Source organism: Pangasianodon hypophthalmus, chromosome 10, assembly GCF_027358585.1.
Source record: "Pangasianodon hypophthalmus isolate fPanHyp1 chromosome 10, fPanHyp1.pri, whole genome shotgun sequence".
In the NCBI taxonomy this organism is placed as follows: domain Eukaryota; kingdom Metazoa; phylum Chordata; class Actinopteri; order Siluriformes; family Pangasiidae; genus Pangasianodon; species Pangasianodon hypophthalmus.
In genome coordinates, this window is record NC_069719.1 from 14,015,428 (window position 1) to 14,037,270 (window position 21,843).

Consider the following 21,843-nt stretch of genomic DNA (forward strand, 5'->3'; position numbering starts at 1 on the left):
TTTAACTGTCAGGTTATCACTGTAACTGTGCAGGGGTCAGAGAGATTCAACAACAGTTGCAAGATTCTTTGTCCGCAGCCATACCCTATGATCAATATAAAACTAGTGTAACTTGAGACAGAATCAAGACAAATGGTGTTGTCAACTTCCAAAATTTTAATAAAGAATTTTCATAGCACACATGTATATAAAATACTGTACCAGCTTTATCATACAGAGCTTGTCCTGTACATTGCCTTATTATTGCACATATTAATCATTCATATTGTGACCCTTCTGAAACAAAAAATAAATAAATGTTTGCTTATTCATCCAAAAGGAAAATATTGAACTATCCTTCTTTCTCATGTTCAGAAACAAAAGACATTTAACTAGCTCACATTAGTCAGCCTTAGAAAATATTTCTGCCAGTTTCACCTCACTGAATAATATCTTTATTTAAAAAAAAAAAAAAAAAAAAAAAAAAGTAAGGGCAAAAATCTAGCGAGTAATCAGCCGTGAGTGTGAGAACAAGGCACCGCTGGTGAGAAGTCGTATTCACATTAAAGTCCCATCCCAGAAACCTCTTCATAAGTCTTTCACTACAGGGTCTGGGTCTGGTCAGACGGTCGATAGACTGGAGATCTGACAGATGATTCACATTATAATTCACATGCAGAATTGGTGGTGTGTCTTCGGTTTATGGTGGTGAGGCCAGTTGATCGAGAAGTTCCATATAGAGGGCTATGCGCTGGGTCAGGGGGGTGTTCTTTTCTGCTCGCAACAGCCTGGAGTAGACCTGCTTGTAGACCTTCACCTGCTCCTCCTCTTTACTGCTGCTTATACAGAAACAAACACACAAGCCCATATGCATGATGATATTTGTGTGAAGACTGTTATTGGTCTACATGTAAACATTTCCTTCTCTTTATAAAGGTCACCCCTACTTATCTCAAAATGGGTTCAATTGCAAATCTGCCTCATCAAGTTAAACTAACAATATCTGTGATAATTAATAAACATAGAGGTACAAATTGCAGTATCGTGCACAAAGTTTCCAGAGAAACATGGTGTTTTAGACAAAAGTCCTTCACCAGCTGCACAAGCTGTACAAGCATCTACACCCATGAGGTGAACCAGTTGATATTTTGAATATTACATAATTACATTTATGGCATTTTGCAGACACCCTTATCCAGCGTGACTTACAGAAGTGCTTTGAAGTCTCTATCAATCATATCATATTACCCCATGTAATATTTAATAATAATATGGTATATCATAGCATCTGGATTACTTATTATTGTATAATTATTCTTTTAAAAAATAATATATGTCAAAATAATGTCAAAAACCTCCTATTTAGGATGCAACATATACAAAAGTAATTTGTCAAAAACATACTGTTTTTCAGGAAATTCTACTCTATGGGCCAAAAAGGGATCTTCTCCCTCTTACCTTGGTTTGCGTTTGCTGGTAGTACTGAGTTTAATCAGCTGCAGCAGCAAAAAGGAAATACTGGGCTCAAAGATGCCAATCAGCTTCACCACTTCCTGTGTGTTCAACCCTGTAGAGGTAGGGCTATCTTCTGAGGAATCATCAGGTTTGGCCATGTCTTCTTTTACCACTGCCTGTAACCACATATAAACACACAAAAAATTCTTATAAACTGATTATAGTTTTATAACCTTTTAAAATGAAAAGTCTCTTTTTGTGTCCTCATGTTTGTGTCCAGGGTGAGCTCTCGGATCACTTTCGGAAGGTTACGAGTTCAAACTGTAGCACTGTACCTCTCTTTGCTGTTGCTCCTGCATCTCTTTGTAGATTAGGCTGAAAGCATGGCGAGTCTCACACATTATTTCCAAAGCTCCTGTTAAGGTTTTCAGTTTCACTGCACTACTGCTCTGTCCTAAAACATACAAGGACACAGACATACACACACCTATTAATATACCTAGGTGACGTAAAAGGAATGTATCCTGTATTGGTAGAAACAATATAATAATACAAACCTAATCCCCATGTTAATCCTAGCCATAACCCAGAAAATATGCATTATGAAACTAGAGATTTTTCCATGCAAGTAAAAATAATTTAGTCCAAAAAATAGTTTCACCAAAAATCTGCACAAATTAAGTTGGATTAATAGCAAGTCTAAGACCAGTGTGTGAGACTGACCTGCCATGGTGAACTCAGCGAAGGCCACTCGCTCCAGCAGTGTGCGCAGCAACTCACACGGGGCATCACTCAGACTGAGGAACAGACGCACTGCTTTTGAGTAATGGTGCTCTGCTAGAGACCTGTGCTGCTTCCGTACACTCTCATCACCCACCTTAAATGAACACGCACACACACACTCAAATATTAGGTATCTATTGCATGTACAGGCATGGGTATTGGTCATACTAATATACTGAAATATTATTTGGCTATCAGCATAGCTAGCTCTGATCTTACTTAAAGCCTGCTTACAAAGTTTTGTTTTCATTCAAGTTGAGAAGCTAGTGAGTGTGAACAAATATCATGAGCATGAGATGGTGCACTGGTGGTTGTTCTGAATGCCTCAAGTCTAGTCTATAAGAAAATAAATTTGCACTTGAGTAATGCAAGTGCGTGAGTGAACATGCGTACCTGGTTACGGTAGCAGCTGTGGTACATAGACGCCAGTCTGTGGTGGATGGTTGCTGCTCTGTACTGGTATAGTGGCTGGCGAGCTGATTCTGTCTGGAGGTCACAATAACGCAGAGACTTCATCATAGCCTCTGTCACTTCCCTCTCAACCTGAAACAAACAAACACAACAGAACATAAAACATGCTTCCTCAGTACATACAAAAACAGTTCTGCGGTATCATCAGTATAATCACATGAATGTGTGTATGCATGTGGATGTCACCTGCTCCTGAGCTTTGCGGGACAGTGGAGCATAGTCCTGCAGTAGTGTAGCTAGGGTGAAGTATGTGGTGGAGAGCTCCCAGTTCACTGAATCCCACACTGCTGCATGGCTCTCTCTACTGCCCAGACACTTCATGGCCCTCTGATAGTAATCTACTGCCTATGTATAGATACACAGAGAGAAAGATACATCACGCTTTATTTAACCAAATCAATGACATTTAAAAGACACCTGTAAGTGAGAGACTTTTTTAAACACCATTAAGACGGTTTTTCTATGCAATGAAATGGACCAATTAATTTCAGTTGCAACATAGACTACTCATTCAGCTCATCAGTCAGATGGAAATAAAATTTTCCTGGATAAAAAGCCAGTTCATTCTAGTGGAAAAAATCTAAATAAATTAAGTAGCAGTCTTAATTATTTGAATGCTCACTCCCTCCTTGTGTCTTGTAGCGTCCCAGTCCTGAATCACACATCTACATTACACATTGTCCCTAACTATAATGTGTGAGGGTGTACCTTGTTGTAGTAGAGAGCTTCCTCAGGCGAGAACTCTCCACGGCTCTCTTCTGTAGTCATGGTGCAATGGGCCTGCGCGCAGATCCGCATCAGTCTGCCAATGTTACACAGCAGCAGGGCTTTGTTTACAGAGTCTGAAATGGCCTCAAAATTCTGCATGCCCTTCTCAAAACAAGAGAAGCTCTTCTTCCACAGCTCCTGCTCTGCTGCACACACTGACTTCCGTACTAAAGTACAGAGAAAGAGAAAAAAACAATCAAAATACTGCAGTGCAACTGTCAACAGGTCAACAATACAAAATCCTGAGAAAGTAGACTGATATATTTTAATCTTTGAGCCTGCTTAAAATGGTGCAAGGTGGTACAAGTGCTGCACTCACCCCCTTCTTTCTCTGTCTGCAGTGCTGCAGCCTGGTTCATATAGAAGACGCCCATCTCGTTGCGGATGTTTCCAAGCCGCTTCAGAACCTGAGCAAGCTTCTCTGGGCTCAGGTCTTTCAGAGCTTCAGAGGTTAAAATGTCATGGGCTGCCTCATAGCACTTACTGCTGACGAACAGTTGGTACTCTGGGTCAGTGGCCAGGTCAGTGGCCATATTGAAAGCTGAGAGAAAAACAGATCATAAGGCAAACTGACAAAAAAGTGCTGCTTTTTCTAATACTCCTTCTCAAGCATATACAAATGCTTGTTCTGCTCTGGTGCCAGTGTTTACAGTATAGCTGCACTGATTCAAAACAGTTATTCAGGATAAAGTTCGGCAGCAACTGCAACTGAATCAATATAGACAGCCCCTGGTAAAGTATCAGTATCAGTGAAATCCAATAGCATACCCACAAACCTTTTTTTTTTTTTTATTACCATTCTTACTATTAAAAAGGGAGACACGTATCCTAAAAGGCCAGTCTTTATACAATATGAACATTGAAAACAAAACATTGTTTGGATATCTGTTATCCAAAACTTCAGCTGTTCCACCAGCCTGTCCACACGAGCACATTTTAGGACTTGGCGCATCCCTGTATTATTTTGCATATTTATTTATTAATGGTGTAGCCATAAAAGCATTGAAGCTAGAAATGTCAGATGTAGCTTAGGTATGAATGTTAATTGAATTGCAGTTTGACACAATCTTTGCTGTTTATCAGCATTAAATTTCATTAGTAAAATAACCTAAAAAATGATGTTGTGAATCAGTTTTTGCAATGCAAAAAAGATAACTAGTTGCCTACTTTTTAAAATTACTTAACTATTAAAAAATTACTCGTCATGCATTTCGTTTCCTTGTTCATGAACACAGAATGTTTATATAATACTGATGGAATATGGTAAGTGAGTGAAACCTTGGCAGGAACTCTCCCGGTGAAGGCAGTGAAGAATCTCCTGGTCATCTCTGGTCTGGTAGCTGTACTCCTCCAGATAGGCAGCTCTGTTTGAGGCATTCTGGGCCAACATCAACTGCACATCTCCACACAGAGACAGACACTGGCTGTGGAAGAGCAGCACAGTCGAGTGCAGCCCACTGCTTATAGCACAATACGCATCTACACACACGGAGGAGAGAGAATTGCATATACTGTCAGAACACAGGTTAAAATGATATTATCTTGTGCTGATATCAGTGTATCCTTTTCTATTTTTGTTCTCACCATGACACTGTAGAGACAGTTTGATGTAACGCAGTGCACGGCCATACTTCTGCAGGTTGGTAGCAGCCTCAGCCAGAACATAGTAAGCTTTCGATGCTTTCAGGAAGAGCTGCAGCTTCATCTGGTGCTGCCAGGAGCCAGGCAGCATGCCCGAGCGCATGGGCAACTTCAGGTCCTCACCACATGGAGCAGCTGAACAGAAATACAGGAAGAGCATCAATAAAAGGAGCTCATAGTGAAGAAGAAAGAGAAAGCGAGAACTAATAGTTGAAATGTACAGCAAAAGTAAACGTATTCTAGTGAAAATTGTAAGTGAGTGCTGCTGACCTCTGTCAAGCAGCAGAGCGATCTCTTTCTCCACTGCTCCGGGTCCACTCTCCTCATACTTCAGAGGGATAGGAGTGCTGGGGTCAGCTGCCGGCAGGTCGCTCTCCTTCTTGATACTGCTATCCACTGCCTTCAGTCCCTATAGCACAAACAGCAAAGTGTTTACTATATAGACAATTCTCAAACATCATATCGGCATGGGAATCCAATCTCCATCTCAAACAATAACTTTATAGGAAAAGGGAAACATTTTTAACATCTTGAGATTTTGGAATTATAAGGTTCTGTGTAAAAATTCTGCCATACATTAAGCTACAACATTTTCAACCTCAATTACAGCAAATCAGAATTTTTTTACTTCTATACTTTTATTTTTACTATACAATATTTTGGTGTGAAATGTCTCTGAGCATCTCACCTTTAGCACATAGCCAAGTACAAGTCTACATTTCTCTTCTTTGTCTTGGGGCACAGGAAACGAACAATTGGGCTGGTTGGGGAAAAAAAAAGTTAGAATAAAGTTAGAGAGAACAAAAAGGTGTGCATGCAAATTTTCAAAGCATGATATTACAGTGTCATCCAACTTAATCTCCTTCTGTAGCAGGTGTAAATATCACAAACAATAATTTTAACAAATTTAACTTGTTCAGGTCTAACTACAGAATCATATAATGTTTTTTTCATGAAGAAGCAGAAGGGACATATCTAAGGTTATAAACAGCTCCTGCTACATAAAGATCATAGGCATACCCTTAGCTTGTGGGTCGAGGTGTACTTCTCTGGGACAGACAGCTCCTCCACAGATTTAATCACAGCCACAGCCTTGCAGTCCTCTGGACGCTCAGATGACATGCTGAATGAGCAGCTGTCATCTTCTTCTTCTTCTTCTTCTTCTTCATCCACCTCTTCATCCTCGTCCTCACTATAGCTGTCCTCTGAGCCCCCATTGCGTAGAGACTCCTCACTGCCCTCCTCCTCACTTAAGTCATCCAGCTGAAACAGCTCTGACAGCATGTAGTGAGCTGAGGCAATGATCTAAACAGTCAGAAAGGAAACATGATGAACCACTGTCCTATCAAAGAGAAGCTGAGCTGCAACAAAGGAATAACGAGACACACAGTGTGTGCACCTGAGTGTGTTTCTCTTCGTTTAGTAGTTTAACACAGTTGAGCAGCAGAGTTCGGATGGTCCCATAGTGCTTCCTATTTTGGTTCTTTTTCAGCATCATATTGCTTGCCACCCTGCAATTCAGAACAAATCAGCTCTGTTCACATCACCATGCTCACCGTGATTATCCAGAAAACACAAAGCACTAAAGTATACACTGTGGGATAGGATGCTTGAGATGCAATACACACTTATAAAGTAGCACTGCCACTGGCAAAGTGAAGGGGTTTTGGCATTTCTCTTCAGGTGCCTCCTCACACAGAGTGGTCAGATCATACAGCTTTACAATGTCACTCCCACTGGCTAAAAGTAAACAGTTAGACACACTCAGATGTTTTCTACATGGTCCTTACATGCACATTTGCAAATGACATGTCGCTATGCCGCAAAGAGACACTAACATTCATAAACTCACCTTTGAAGAGCCAATATGTGTGTCCCTCTTTGGTACAATTGGACTTAAGAAAAGAAAGTATATTTTGGGCAATGTCTTTCACCACCCTAGTGGAAAATGTGGAATTCTCCAGATCTGGGATGTCCTCTGTCTTTATCATCTCATATTTCTGTCAATAAGCAAAAGCTGTACATGTGTACATGTACGAATATGAACAAAAATAGAGTACTGAACAAATTGAAGTTTTACCTGCACTATGCCATTTACATGGAAACACATGACAAGCTCTGGTACATTGCACATCAGATTGTCCAGCCAGTAATCGATACCAGTGAGAATGTTGATTGGTTTGTTGTTATCCCTACATTAAAAAAAAAAAAAAAGAAACATCCAATTTTAACCTAAATTAAATAGACATAGTAAAACAAATAATACAGTAAATTAAACAAAGGCACAATGTCAGTGATGCAAATCACCACTGCTAACCTTAGAACTAAACCATCAACCCAATTATTTTAAATAGAATCCAGACAATATGTGTATTCTTCTTTCCTAGGGCATGATGGGAAAACGACTGGTACACAGTGACACTACATTATTAAATTATAAGCCAGATCCATTAGGTGCTTTGCATCTAAAAATGCCTGGAGCTTATTATTGTGTAACAAACAGAAAATAAATAATGAAATCAAATATCTAATACTATAAACACCGTCACTGTGTAACTGTGACAGCGAATCTGACCTGAGCCGCAGACTCACTGCTGGGTAACGTCCTCCTCCAAAAATGGGCATGTTGGATCCCACTAGCATGTGGATGTCCTCAAAAGTCCAGAGGATGTTCCGCACAAAATCATTTTTCAAACCCTGCATCCATAACAGAGAACCACTGCTACATAATACTTGTAACCCATAAAATATACTACAAACTGCTTTATCATACTAGTAGTAATAGTAAGTACTTGGACATTGAATCAAGCATCATACAGACTTTTTGGGCTGAGGTATGAGCCTGTTACCTGGCTGTTCTCTCCTTCATTAAAGAGCATCGGCAGGTTCTGTTCTTTAGGAACAGAGGTGACATGGCCGAGAGCATATGTGTTCTCCACTCGCTCCTAGAAAATAGAAGAGAATAGTGAGAAAAAAAAAAAACACATCCTCTAAAGCAGTGTTTGTCAAAGTAGGGTCTGGGAACCCTAAGGGGTCTGTAAAGCACAGTCAGGGTGGTCCATGAGTTTTCATTTAGTTACAGTGATGGAACCCACCATTATCAAAGTTATCATATTTACTGTTCAGTTTTTATAGTTGGTAGCCTATTTAACTGGTTGCTTGAATTGAATGAGTTTAACCCAAAACCTCAATAGCTCAGAAAATATATAGGCCTATAAATAATGTCAGCTTGGACCCAATGTGTTCTGTCAGTGCTGTTCACGACTGTTCAGGAATAAAAAGCTCTATGGCGCTAATAAATGGACAAAATATAATTGTACATGTTTATATAACATTCATGAAATAAATCTGTACTGAGGAGGTCCATGGAATTAATTTTACAGTTAAAGGTGTTCCTGGCTCTAAAGCATGGACATTTTTCTCTTTCTCTCTCTCTCTCTCTCTCTCTCTCTCCCACACACACACACACACACACACTCTAAAATAAGATAATTACCTCCTTAGGAATAGAGGACTGGTCTGAATCCGAGGTTGAGCTGCTGAAGGTAGCAGGCCAGGACGGGCCATATTCCGCTCTTCCACAAGCCTCTTCCGCTTCAGCACAGCTGTCTGATTCTGAGGGCACAGGCTCTGCAGCACCATCTCCATTTATACTGAAATACAAGACAGACTTTGATTGGATGACGATAGATGATTAAAAAACATTGTTCCATATAAAACTGGAACTCACCTGTAATAAAGGAACTTGGAGAGAATGGCCTTTTCATACCAGTGCTCTTTACTTTTCTTCTTTCTCTGCCATTTCTGGTCACTGAGCCGCTGGTAAAACTCCTTCAACCATGTCCAGTCTCCAGTCTACCAAAAAAAATTACACAATAAAAGCATTGTGGAATTATAACTTGTGAGCAGTTCCACAGTCTCTCACAGTGTCACCCATAAGAGAAAGAAACTGGAAAGCGTAAGAGTAGTTATACTAGTGAAAGAAGATACACTCACCTGTGATGATCTCATGAATAGCTCTTGAATGTCGAGTTCGTCTAGCAGCAGAGTCCTGCCCACACGATGCACTGCCATGCTAACATGAGACTTACTGTACGGGATCTTCAGCAGCTTCTTTATGTTCTGTCCAAGACATACATTCAAAAAAGTTATCTCCCATGCGTGTATGACTATAAGATGAGCAGCAGACATATATGAGATCCACATATTCACCATGTAATGATGATAAAAACAAACAGAACTCACCTCAGAGTCAGACACCACATCAACATCGTTGCCAATGGAGTCAATGAATTCATAAGCCATACCAAAGCTTAAACAAAAAACAAACACAGGGCACCACATGACTCAAAGTTATAGATCAGGTTAAAATAAGTATAGCAAATTGTTCTGACAAATAATAAATGTGTGTGATTTATATTAAATGCAATACAATTTCATTAAATGTTTCTTCTTTATTATACCCAACTGTTCCAATGCATACAAAGTCTAACTCTAATATGTCATACAACACTGATGATAAAGTATAGAAGACAATGAGTGAGAAATTTAAAGTCCATCTGAAGATGAAAAATGCGCTTTGTAAATGATGAAATATATTTTTAATTCCAAAACTATATATGTATATTTTTGTAGTAATTGGAATGGCAGAAGGACATGGAGGTGTTTCCATATTGCATAGTCATTTACTCTCAACAAGCACTTTAAGAGGAACACTATACTAATACTGGATAGGGCCTCACTTTGCTCTTAAAACAGGCTCAACTCTTCATGGCATGGATTCCACACAATGTTGGAAAAATTCCTTTGAGATTCTGGTCCATGATTGCATCACGCAATTCCTGCAGATTTTTCAGGTGCACTTTCATGCTGCGAATCTCCCGTTCTACCACATCCCAAAGGTTCTACTGGACTCAGATCTGGTGACTGGGAAGGCCACTGAAGAACACTGAACTCATTGTCATGTTCATAAAACCAGTTTGAGACGACTTTTGCGTTGTGACATGGTGCATTATCATGCTGGAAATAGCCATTAGAAGATGGGTAAGACAGGTTATATGGCCATGAAGGGATGCAGTTGACCTGGACTGTCGACATAGGGCAGGTTGGGTTCATGGATTCATGCTGTTCAAGACTCCTCAGACCAGGCTACATTTTCTAGCCTTCAACTGTCCAGTTTTGGTGAGCCTGTGCCCACTGCAGCCTCAGCTTTCTGTTCTTGGCTGACAGAAGTGGAACCCGACATGGTCTTCCGCTGTTGTAGCCCATCTGCCTCAAGGTTCGACGCGTTGTGCAGTCCAAGATGCTCTTCTGCTCACCACAATTGTACAGGGTCGTTACCTGAGTTACTGTAGCCTTTCTGTCAGCTCGAACCAGTCTGGCCGTTCTCCATTGATTTCTCTCATCAACAGGGCATTTCTGTCCACAGGACTGCCGGTCACTGGATGTTTTTCTTTATTGCACCATTCTGAGTAAACTCTAGATACAGTTGTGTGTGAAAATCCCAGGAGATCAGCAGTTATAGAAATACTCAAACCAGCCTGTTTGGCACCAACAATCATGTCAGAAACAAAATCACTGAGATCCCATTTTTCCCCCATTCTGATGGTTGATGTGAACATTACCAGAAGCTGCTTGCCCATATATGCAAGATTTTATGCACTGCACTGCTGCCACATGATTGGCTGATTACATAATTGCATGAATAAATAGGTGTACAGGAGTTCCTAATAAAGTGCTCTAAAGTGAGTGTATATTCATAGAGTCTGTCATTTTTAATAAAGGTAAAGGTAAAGAGAGGTTTCCAGATGTATTAGTAGTTGCCTAGGAATTAAAAACACCCATCCATCAAACAATCCATTATCCTATATAGATTCTTTCAATGGCTCAAAAATTATATGTTCATGACTTCCCAATGACTGTGATAGTGGTAAGGAGGTATTACAGCAGTCATACCTAGAGAAGGGCTTGCTTTTGCTGCTAGAGCCAAACACAGTGGTGCCAGCAGAGCCGAGCTGGGTACTCTGGCGTAGCCAGTTTGCTGGAGGAAGTTTGAGATCCGTTTTCTCCTGAAGGAGTGCATACGTGGCTGGAGGCGGTGCAGCGGAGTACTTCACCACGGCTCGACTCTTCACCTCACTGTTGCAAAGGCATAAGACCTGAGAAACAGAAAACTAGCAAATCAGACTTGCAACTAAATGAATCAACCAGTATCTGCAAATAAATCTGACATATAAGCTAACAGTAGATTGCTTTAGGAATAAGGTCATGCTTTATATATTGGCAGTTTGCTGCAGACTGAGACAGCACTAGAAATGAGCTATAATTTAAAATCATGTCTTTCTTGTTTTTGAGAACTTGAAGGAGTTACACTGAGCAAACAGCATTCAAAACACAGGTCACTCCTACTGTTCGCAAGTGATTTAGTGTGCAGTTTCAGGACATTAAATAATTAATTAGCCAAAAAAAAAAAAAAAAAAGACATCTGTCCTGACATGCAAAAATGCTTCTCGCTTCACTAAGCAGGCAATTGGCTCTTGTGTAAACTGGCATTACTTTGCTGATTATCTTTCGCTGATCTTCATACTGAGTGTCTTTCAGGCCAGTAACATTTTCAAACTTATTTGCGTTAACTTATGAATATTAATAAACACTGGGGGCTACTTTTGAATATTCGTGAGCAGTGAGCCTTGATGAAAGCATGCTGCAAGATGGCACAACAATTTATTAACAATACATAAACATAATTCACACACACAAATATATACATATACATATACATATTTACATACAATTATGGATCTGTGTGTCATATGTATGTATGCATGTATGTGTATTTATATATATATATACATACACACACATCCATAACTGACTGGGTTTCACAGTCACTGAGGAATAATAATAAATTTTTGAAAATAATAATATATAATATCTTTAGTGTCCCCAAAGACTCTTTACTCGTGACAACCTTCTAAGACAACACACACACACACACACACACACACACACACACACAGTGAGTCTGACAGCTTCGACAGGTTATGTTGCTTGTTATGTTTCTGTAGTGTTGCTTACCTGTTTTGTGTCTTCACTGCTCGAGCTGTCTGCATCCACTTCCTGATGTCTGTGGTGTGGACACACAGGCGCGTCCTTCCCCTGCTCTGCAGAGCTCATGTTCACTCTTCACTCAACTCTCCTCTCAGCCATCCAGAAACTTCCAGAGCAAGCAGGCGCACCACCTCGCCGAGTTAAACTCAGGTCACATTCACACGCACTTAGCATGCAGCTACTGCCCTAACTGGGGCTCTATCAGCCTGACTAACCCGCGAGCACAGTGTGTGTTCAGCTCAATACTGCTAGCTAACTAAAGCTCTCTTAGGGACCCATCTCTCACACCTAGCTGTCCATCCTAGCTACTAACAAACGCCATTATTTCCCAGAACCGTCAGCTTCATTAACCGCATCGACCGAGAATCTTTCAGACAAATCAACAGGCCACGGTGTTTAATCGCTTATCCTAAAAGCGAAAGATAGAAAATAATCTCACAGCCCGCTGGAGACACACATTTACCTTCCCCAACTCTGAACTTGCTTAACCCGGAAGTACATATGACGTCGTCAAAATATTCTAGAAAAAAAAAACGCTTATTACCAATATAATTTTTTTCTTATCCTTTATTATTAAAGCATTTATTTGTTTGTTTATTTATTTATTTATTTATTTATTTATTTATATAGTTTGTATTTAATTCTTCATATATGCACTAACGGTTAAGCCCAGTGTTTCTGAGTAACACGAATAATGTACATTTAACAAGTTACATTTTGTGTTAAACTATTTTACAATATTTTACAATAGTATCTATAATAATTATTACTGATTACAATACAAATAATATGTATTTTATAATAGTGCATATCTTGTATTCTGTTGTCATGGATACAAGTGTCCTACAGAGAGCAGACACAGTTTTATCACAGTGAGATTTTAGGGACATTGATTTCTTAATCTTTAAGTCATAACTGCAATAAATTCTACTTGAACAGATAATATGACTAAAGGAGGAAAGAGATATGTAAATATGGACCAAGATGGCAAATGGGTGAGAGTACTTTTGAAATATTGTGGTTTTTATCTGTGATGGTTATTAAGGATTATTCAAAATGTATGGGTACATAAAAGGGTATTCCTTTTTGTCTTTAATAATATAATAAAATATAATATAATTAAAATCTAATTTTGTTTGTAGTTTGCCCATGTTGGCTCGCAACAGTGTGAGGTAACACGAGAAGCCTGTACCACCACAGGAGCCATGCTCTCCCAGGCCACACCACAACACATGCAAGGACAAGAGAGATATCCCAAAACTTTTATCAGCCATGAAAAGGTTAAAAACTTTGTGGCATTAACTCTACCAAATAAGCAGTTTCCTGATATTGTTGCTTGACAGTACAGTTTAGTACTTAGCAGTGTGTTAGGGGGTGAGAACTGACTGAGCAGGTGATTATTATGTACTATTTATCATAATAAGGAAACTTCCTACCAGTTAAAAAAGTGTAAATGCATTTTTCTTTCAGAGGACAACGGGCAGGAGCTATCGATTTTCAGAGCATGATAACCGAGGTTCACTGAAAGATAATATAAATACATATGGTCATGTAAGTCTGTTCACACTGTTTAATAACAAATGTACAAATATAGAGGACAGAGTAACAGAAATGTCTGTAAAAATTATTTCAGCACTTTCTCTGTATATTGTGTTAATTTTTATAATAATCTTATTTATTTAAAGATGTGACTACATATTCCCCACCCACAAGGATAGGAATATCTGACAGTTTTGCCCTTGTGGGGACATTTGGCTGATACCCACCAGGAACACTGTTTTTTTTTTTTTTTTTTTCTTCTTCTTTTTCAAGAGCAATCTACAATCTAAAATTTTTACAATCTACAAGAGGAAAAAAGTTTCCTTTTGGTTACTGAGATTAGGATTAGGGTTTATGTTTAGGTGAAGGAATACCATTAATTAGTTGCATTAATAATTATGTCAGTGGAAGACCCCTATAATATCACTATAATATTAATACAAATGTGTATGTGTGTGTGTGTGTAGGGCTTGGGTCGTAAGAAGTGTCTGGATGACCGCCGGCAGCATAACTCTCATTTCTGCCTCTGTCATGATGGCAGTGTGAGTGCAGTATGGTCGGGGAGCAGGGATCATTCAGCTTATCAGACTGACTTCCTGCCCAAGCACAGCACAGAGAGCTCAGAAGGCACACAGCACAGACGCCGTTTTCCCAGGAACCATCTGGAGCAGTCACATCAGGCTGCTGTGGCCCAGGCTGAGGAGGGCTACATGTGGTTTGGAAGGCATGATATGAATGACCGCACACCTCTTAATGTACTGGCAGCTACCAACCACTCCAAAGCTTTGTAACTGATATAATCCAGTCCCAAGAGAGCACATTAAAGCATCCATGTGTATTATTTCTTGTGAGGGTTTTTTGTGTGCTACTCAATATTCCACTTACAATATTATCTGTATTATGGCAGCATATGCCTGTCTAACACATTCCATGATGCATAATTGTCATTAATTTCTTTGTTCGTGTTCAACTGCAATAGCTACATCACACCACCAGAGGGAAATCAAGTACCACAAATACTCCAAAAAAATAAAAACTCAGGATATGTCTTACTAGAGTAACATAATAATTTGATTAGTGTCCAAGAACTTAACCAAACCTCTAAATCATTTGAAATAAAATATATTACTTCTTAAAATACCACGCAAAATAACATCAAACTGTAGTATAAATACTCAATGTGAACTTATCCCAATCTGGCAACCAGCGGGTCGCCATGACGCGTCTCTGTCACCGCACGTTCTCATTGGCTGGTCTGAACCCGGAAGGAACATGGCGGTCTCGCCTGAGCAGCAAGTTTCGATCACTCATTTTGTTAGAGAGATTGAGAAAAATGACGGCTCTGTTCTGAAGGTATATCAGTACAGCACAGGTGACGTAGGCTGCGTGGTTTGGGATGCGGCTATTGTGCTATCAAAATACCTCGAAACAGAGCAGTTTTGTAATTCCCGGTCCGGTGTCAGTACATGGTCCTCTAAACACATGATCGAGCTTGGCGCGGGGACAGGAGTGGTGGGTATCATGGCCGCCTCGCTGGGGTGAGTTACACATGCAGCAAGACAGGAAACTGCACCAGTCAGTGACGGAAAGTGCTCATGTGTGCGAGTTAAAATATAACCGTACTAAAGAGTAGGGGAGAGTGGGGTAAGTTGTAGCAGCCGGCAGTTGTAACACTATCAATTTCTCCAATCAGCATCAAGCTACAGTAGTGACACTCACTCTGAGCATGCGCAGTAGCATCCTCTGCTGTCTGCAGAAGAACAGCAACCTACTCAAGGATATGATTCCTCATATGGAAAATATTTTGGTTTATGTGTTCATTTTCTATGCACATAAAACCAAAATTAGCTAGTTTAGGTCACTTGAAAGTCAGTTAGTATGATTGATATTTGATAATGCAGGATTAGTTGTAATGGTGTTCCCAATACAACTGTTTAAGATTTGTAACAAAACACAGAATAGATTCCACTTACTTGAAAAAAATCTTTTTCTTTTTCCTCATTGCACAAGGATAAAGCTTGAAGTCTCGAGCATATCAGCTGTTATTCATGTGATTGACATATTTAGGCACCCACTGAAGAATACTGCATCTGCGACATACATTTTTGACCTACCCAAGAGTTCTTTACTGCATGATAAAATAATTTGCAAAATAATGTACTTGTATCTTCCACTGACTTAATGGATTGAGATGTTACAACTTACCCCACCAGTTGATTTTTAAAAATTTTTACCAATGGTCTTTAGAAGATTTTCAAAAAAAAAGTGACAAAACTATTAAATTACTACTCATATGTAGGTGATCATCAGGTGGCCAAAGTAGACATCTGCTTACAACTGCCCCTGTAATCGTTTCTTACCCCCACTACAAAGCTGTAGTTAAGATTATAGGTGTGGTTATTTGCCAGGGACTTTCGCCAGCCTGAAGTTTGCTGATTAAAACCTGCCCTGTTTTACCCACACAGAGCCAATGTCACAGTGACAGATCTGGAGGATCTCCAACCTCTCCTTGAACTAAACATCCGGGAAAACCGAGAGCTTCTCAGTACAGGCTCAATCACAGCCAAGGTACTGAAATGGTTTGTACTGTCCTTCTGGTTCTTGCTTTATCTAGGTTAACAATTTTTACATTAATGTGGTTCATAATGGCTGCTTTATCAGGCACACCCAGCATATACCTGCAGTCAGTGGCCCTTTTATCAGATACACCTTTTACAGATACAATATATGCTCAGTTACTAAGTGAACAATTACTGACTGTAGCCAAGCCACCTAATGCTATCAGTGCAAAGACATCAGCTACCTATATTTAGAAATTATTGCAATTCTTTCCATAAGTAGTATGTGTTAGGGTGGCAGGGTTCCCTGTTTGGTCTTGGTTTACTGTTTGTGTGGAGTTTCACATGTCTAAGGTGATTCCCTCTGGGTTCCTCCAAGGGCCACATTTAGTTAGAGGGTTCTTCCAACTTCCAAGAGCTGCATTTAGTTTGATAGTTTTGACTGATGGATAGTTTTAAAACCAGTACTGACACTAAGGTGTTTAAAAATTCCAGCAATGCTGCAACACCACTACCATTCCACCACATTGTCACTGTCACTGCTGGGCTAAAATGGTCCACCACCCAAATAACATCTTTGCAGCAGTAGTTCTGTGATATTCCCTTTCTCTGTTGATGCAAGGGCATAGAGATGGCTGACCAATTGAGCATAGTCACACATGACGTTTGTAACTAATCATATACACTGAAAAATGGGCAAGTGTAAGGATCTGAGCAACTTTGACAAGGGCCAAATTGTGATGGCTAGATCCCTGGGTCAGAGCATCTCCAAAACGGCAGGTCTGGTGGGGTGTTCGTGGTATGCAGTGCTTAGTACCTACCAAAATTGGTCCAAGGAAGGACAACCGGTGAACCGGCGACAGGGTCATGGGCACGCAAGGCTCACTGATGTGCTTGGGGAGTGAAAGCTAGCCCGTCTGGTCCGATCCCACAGAAGAGCTACGTAAGCACAAATCGCTGAAAAAGTTAATGCTGGCTATGATAGAAAGGTGTAGCCACAGACTGGTCAGAGTGCCCATGCTGACCCTGTCAACTGCTGAAAGCTCCTGCAATGGGCACATGAGCATCAGAACTGGACCATGGAGCAATGGAAGAAGGTGGCCTGGTCTGCCAAACATTGTTGCAGACCAAGTACACTCCTTCATGACAACGGTATTCCCTAATGGCAGTGGCCTCCTTCAGCAGGATAATGCACTTTGCCACACTGCAAAAATTGTTCAGGAATGGTTTGAGGAACATGACAAAGAGTTCAAGGTGTTGACCTGGCCTCCAAATTCCCCAGATCTCAATCCGATCAAGCATCTGTGGGATGTGCTGGACAAATAAGCCTGATCTCTGGAGGCCTGTCCTCGCACCTTACAGGACTTAAAGGATCTGCTGCTAATGACTTGGTGCCAGATGTGACAGCACACCTGTGGGTCAGAGCTGTTTTGGCAGAACAAGGGGTACCTACACAATATTAGGCAGGTGGTTTTAATGTTATGGCTGATCGGTGTACATAGATTTAAAGTAGGTTTAGGTGTATTTGATAAAATTGTCAGTGTGTAGCTTTAAATTATTAGTACCTAATCAAGTGGCATATTAGTGTATATATTAATAAATACAATTTAGATATTACTTGATAAATAATACACTTGATTTCCTTTAAAGGGGTGAGAATGTGACAGATTTTTTGCCACATCCAGACTACATTCTATTGGCTGACTGCATCTATTATGAACAGGTAATGCATTATCTTTCACCAGCTACTCTACAATAAATGTATTTGAGTATGGAATAGATCCGTTATAACTGTTGATGATCTCCTATCATTTGCAGTCTGTGGTGCCGCTGGTGGAGACACTGAAGCTCCTGGCTGGACCTGAGACCTGCGTCATCTGCTGTTATGAGCAGCGCACTATGGGAGTTAATCCTGAAGTGGAGAAGAGATTTTTTGAGGTGAATGCAGACAATCAATAGGCTTCATGTCTAAGACTGAATATAATTGACTTGAGAATGAGTATTTGGAGAAAGCTAAATTGCTTTTGAGACACTATTTTGTGACCTCTTTGGCCTTTCCTCCATTACCCATGTTGTATAGTTGCTGTTGCAAGACTTTGAGGCTGAGGAGGTGCCGGCTGAAAAACAAGACCCTGAGTTTAATAGTCCCGACATTCACATTCTCCATCTACGACGCAGGCACGGCTGAATGGATTTCAACGTGTATATGCATAGTGTGCAAAAGGTGTATCCAGACCTTCCAACGTTTATGTATTTTGTTCCACAGTTTAACATCACTGCTATGAGTTATTACTCAAAAACACCCCAAAATTATTTCCCCAATAAAAATGGCAGATACATCAGTCAACATATGAACCTGGAAGGATTCACAGTTGTATGTGTTTTAAACTTTCCTATGCTAACTGACCCCCGGAAGCCCTGGCTGTCTTAACTCGATTTTCCCGTTTGAAATATGAGGCAGAGAGGTAAATGGAAACTGTTTTGAGTTCACTGATGCGAAATGAAATCTATCAAAGTATGTTTGACTTAGCTAACATTAGCCAAATATATAGTTAACATGACTAAATTATGTTTATTAGGAAAATGAAAATATTTGTCATAAAGAGAAAAAAGTCTGAAAACTAACTGAAAATTTAGGCCTACACTGAAGTGTCAAATCCAACACTTTACAAATAATATTAACAGTAATGATAATTACGCATTATTCCTCTCTGGCGTTGGAAGATCTGTGTATGTGTTATTTTGGGGCAGGTGGGGTGTAAATCATATGATTATGAAGGTGTGTTTGCATTTTTGTGCAGCTGCTTTAATGGTTTCATCTAGTTGAGACTAAACACTTGATGTTATATCGTCTAAAATAGTATTTAAGGTATACAAGCTTGTTTGATCCTACTGGATTGTAAATAAAACATATTTTCAGGCTCTGTGTATTTATGCTATTCTTTGAGTCTCTGTCTTCAGACCCTGTCTCCTGACTCTGTTTAGACAGATGGTATGTTTTTTTTCCCTCATCACTGTATCCAATCCAGTCTTTTTCCTTGAAGTCATTAAAATATTTTCCATCCCTCTTTGCTCTTGTTACTTCTAACCACTGTAGAAAGTAGCTGTGCTTTTCAGCTCGCATACTGCTGTGAACCTTCATATCATATTATCCATACTGTTAAGTAAATGCTCTTAATATTTCATAAAATCTTTTTTAATTTCATTCTTTGTTTGATTCATGATGCATGTTCAGTGAAGATCCTTGCAGTAAATTACATTATATGATATCTATTAGCTATAAAGTACATATAGGTTTATCATGGCAGGGGAATTAACTTCTCACAAATTTTTACTTTTTTGCAAACTGTGTGTAATTCTCATCTCAAACATCAGGTGCTCTGGTTAAGCAGAACCAACATGAGGAGAGATGAAACCTGAACTCAAGTGTAACAGACACCAGGAGCTTTTAAAATGGATGAGTGGAGAGCAGAAAAATGGGTGTGACTCTTGAAATATTACTTATGTTAAAATATTCATGTTGCAATTAATACTCAAATGATTTTCCTTATTTTCAGACAAATCATTTTAATGGTCTCAGGTATCTGTATAGAAAATAATAGAGAAGTCAGCACCATTATCAAAAAGTTTGTCAAATAGTTTTATATCATAATCTGTTTGTTTGATTTTCTCTAGTCAAGATAGTGCAATCTATAGTGTGTTGGTGGCCAGCAGCCCCCAGACCGCGTTGGGGGAATTCTGCAATGAACACTGGAGAGATTAGTGCAGAGATTAGGGCACTTTCACAAACCTATAGCATGAAGCAAGGTCCACACTCCTCTAGGCAAACACAGGTCTCTTGCTGCCTTTCACAGAGCCGCTGTTTACACAGCAGCATGGCTATCATTGCCACATGCGTCAGCCTGCCTGTTTTTCACACAGCAAGGCTGCTGCTGAACTTTTTCTTCCCAGGTAGGCTATTCACAAATATTTCCTGGAAATCTTTGTGAAACATTTCATTTCATGATGCACTTTTATGCAGTCAACATCTATTTAACATGTATCCACTACATAGAGACACCACGAATGACACAAATTGGCCTTCTTTTAATGAGCCATTCTGGAAACTTTTTTTTTTAAAAGATAGTTATAGTCAGTTATTATTATTATTATTATTATTTTTAATTCAGAACATTATAACTGTCATTTTATTATCATCTTTATTCCATCCCTATTTTTCCCTTATTTTCTTTACTCCTTATTACACCAACAATAAATAACTAATCCACAAGACAGTTATCATAGAATTGCATACAAAAAAAAAAAAAAAACACAACAACAGGAGTTGGGGGGGATAATGTACTTGTTAAACATCTTAGTCTAAAGTCGGCCCCCCCTTTGCTGCTATAAAAGCCTATGCGGCTATGCTCTCCTGGGGTGCAGTCAGCGTTTCAGTTCATCCCAAAGGTGTTTAGTGGGGTTGAGGTAGGGCTCTGTGCAGGCCGCTCAAGTTCTTCCACTCCAACCTTGGAAAACCATGTCTTCATGGAGCTCGCTTTGTGCACAGGGGCATTGTCATGCTGGAACAGGTTTGGTCTAGGCCTCTTAAATCCAGTGAAGGAAAATCTTAATGCTACAGCATGTAAAGACGGTCTAGACAACTTTGCTTTCAAGTTTTTGGCAACGGCTTGGGGAAAATCCACATAGGGGTCCACATGTGATAGTCAGGTGTCCAAATACTTTGCCATATAGAGTATAAATGAAAAATATTAAAACTCATATTTCAGTAGTTGGATGTGGTATTGTAGTTATTGTAAAAGGTATTGAAAAAAAGGTGACCATAATTTTTCAAATTATTTCATACTGTTTCTGAGTTTAGATGTGAGTTTTTCTAAGCTTCAATGATCAGATAAAAGTTTAAGCCAATATTCTATTTATAATTTGATTTGGTCTTTCTGCTTAAGCAATATACATAGTATTGGCCAATTCTTAATGTCAGCAATGCTTGGCCACATTCTGGAAAGTTCCCTAAAGTTCATTAATTTTCAGTAACCTCTTTATCCTGGTCAGGGTGGTGGTAGATCCACAGTCTATCCTGGGAACACTGGGCATAAGGCAGGACTGGGACTGGGTGGGGCACCATGCACACACATTCACACCTAGTGGCAATTTAGTATAGCCAGTCCATCTACCTGGGGAAAACCCATATGGACACAGGAAGAACACATGTAACTGCACAAACAGTAACCTGAGCTCAGGATCAAACCAGGGACCCTGGAGCTGTGAGGCAATAACAGTACCTACTGCACCACTATTACCTGAAGCTGAGATGCTAGTCAGCAGCTTGTCAGCAGACATCAGCCACTCTGTGCCCTAGAGAGTGCAGTGACGTTACACAGGCTGCTGGGGGTTAAACCCCTTAAAACCCAAGCAGAGCCATCTGTGCTGAGCGACCTCACTGTAGATGTCTGGTCACACTAAGTGAAGTCAACTTTCTCACACATACAGTATAACACAACATGCCACTAATCTGATTAATGTGATAAGATTTTCTACATAC

General features: G+C 39.8%; 3 protein-coding genes across 5 annotated transcripts; 2 read left to right on the plus strand and 1 right to left on the minus strand.

Moving 5' to 3' along the window:
• Positions 1–445: 445 nt before the first annotated feature.
• On the minus strand, positions 446–12,714 carry edrf1 (erythroid differentiation regulatory factor 1). Of its 3 annotated transcripts, none has more exons than XM_034308287.2 (25): positions 12,175–12,714; positions 11,053–11,255; positions 9,343–9,409; positions 9,094–9,219; positions 8,867–8,952; positions 8,594–8,750; positions 7,947–8,042; positions 7,673–7,794; positions 7,178–7,289; positions 6,950–7,097; positions 6,726–6,837; positions 6,497–6,608; positions 6,118–6,402; positions 5,786–5,857; positions 5,368–5,506; positions 5,041–5,232; positions 4,735–4,935; positions 3,776–3,997; positions 3,397–3,623; positions 2,875–3,033; positions 2,611–2,760; positions 2,158–2,311; positions 1,770–1,888; positions 1,438–1,610; positions 446–818 (listed from the first exon to the last, which is right to left on the minus strand). In XM_034308287.2, the coding sequence occupies exons 1-25, from the start codon at positions 12,271–12,273 to the stop codon at positions 680–682; spliced, it is 3,672 nt and encodes a 1,223-aa protein (XP_034164178.2). In that variant the 5' UTR covers positions 12,274–12,714; the 3' UTR covers positions 446–679. The 3 variants fall into 3 exon arrangements, with proteins under 3 accessions (XP_034164178.2, XP_026790114.3, XP_053093774.1); XM_026934313.3 differs by having other exon boundaries at positions 8,828–8,952; XM_053237799.1 differs by having other exon boundaries at positions 446–815; positions 8,828–8,952; positions 12,175–12,713.
• Positions 12,715–12,881: 167 nt separating this feature from the next.
• On the plus strand, positions 12,882–14,574 carry tex36 (testis expressed 36). Its single transcript, XM_053237806.1, has 4 exons — positions 12,882–13,202; positions 13,350–13,487; positions 13,678–13,758; positions 14,214–14,574. Exons 1-4 carry the CDS (start codon positions 13,152–13,154, stop codon positions 14,535–14,537), a joined length of 594 nt encoding a protein of 197 aa, XP_053093781.1. The 5' UTR covers positions 12,882–13,151; the 3' UTR covers positions 14,538–14,574.
• Positions 14,575–14,978: 404 nt separating this feature from the next.
• On the plus strand, positions 14,979–19,372 carry vcpkmt (valosin containing protein lysine (K) methyltransferase). The gene is made up of 5 exons (XM_026933750.3): positions 14,979–15,284; positions 16,212–16,325; positions 17,955–18,027; positions 18,123–18,242; positions 18,385–19,372. The coding sequence occupies exons 1-5, from the start codon at positions 15,019–15,021 to the stop codon at positions 18,490–18,492; spliced, it is 681 nt and encodes a 226-aa protein (XP_026789551.1). The 5' UTR covers positions 14,979–15,018; the 3' UTR covers positions 18,493–19,372.
• Positions 19,373–21,843: the final 2,471 nt, after the last annotated feature.

Excerpts from the sequence above, each read along its gene's own strand:
- edrf1 (XM_026934313.3), bottom strand. The coding sequence starts at position 12,273 with ATGAGCTCTGCAGAGCAGGGGAAGGACGCGCCTGTGTGTCCACACCAC. Across the intron at positions 11,256-12,174 it reads GCAGTGAAGACACAAAACAG|GTCTTATGCCTTTGCAACAG; the intron begins GTAAGCAACACT and ends TCTGTTTCTCAG. Across the intron at positions 8,751-8,827 it reads TCCAAGTTCCTTTATTACAG|TATAAATGGAGATGGTGCTG; the intron begins GTGAGTTCCAGT and ends CTTGTATTTCAG.
- tex36 (XM_053237806.1), top strand. The coding sequence starts at position 13,152 with ATGACTAAAGGAGGAAAGAGATATGTAAATATGGACCAAGATGGCAAA. Across the intron at positions 13,488-13,677 it reads CTTTTATCAGCCATGAAAAG|AGGACAACGGGCAGGAGCTA; the intron begins GTTAAAAACTTT and ends TTTTTCTTTCAG. Across the intron at positions 13,759-14,213 it reads ATATAAATACATATGGTCAT|GGCTTGGGTCGTAAGAAGTG; the intron begins GTAAGTCTGTTC and ends GTGTGTGTGTAG.
- vcpkmt (XM_026933750.3), top strand. The coding sequence starts at position 15,019 with ATGGCGGTCTCGCCTGAGCAGCAAGTTTCGATCACTCATTTTGTTAGA. Across the intron at positions 15,285-16,211 it reads ATCATGGCCGCCTCGCTGGG|AGCCAATGTCACAGTGACAG; the intron begins GTGAGTTACACA and ends TTACCCACACAG. Across the intron at positions 18,243-18,384 it reads TGGAGAAGAGATTTTTTGAG|TTGCTGTTGCAAGACTTTGA; the intron begins GTGAATGCAGAC and ends CATGTTGTATAG.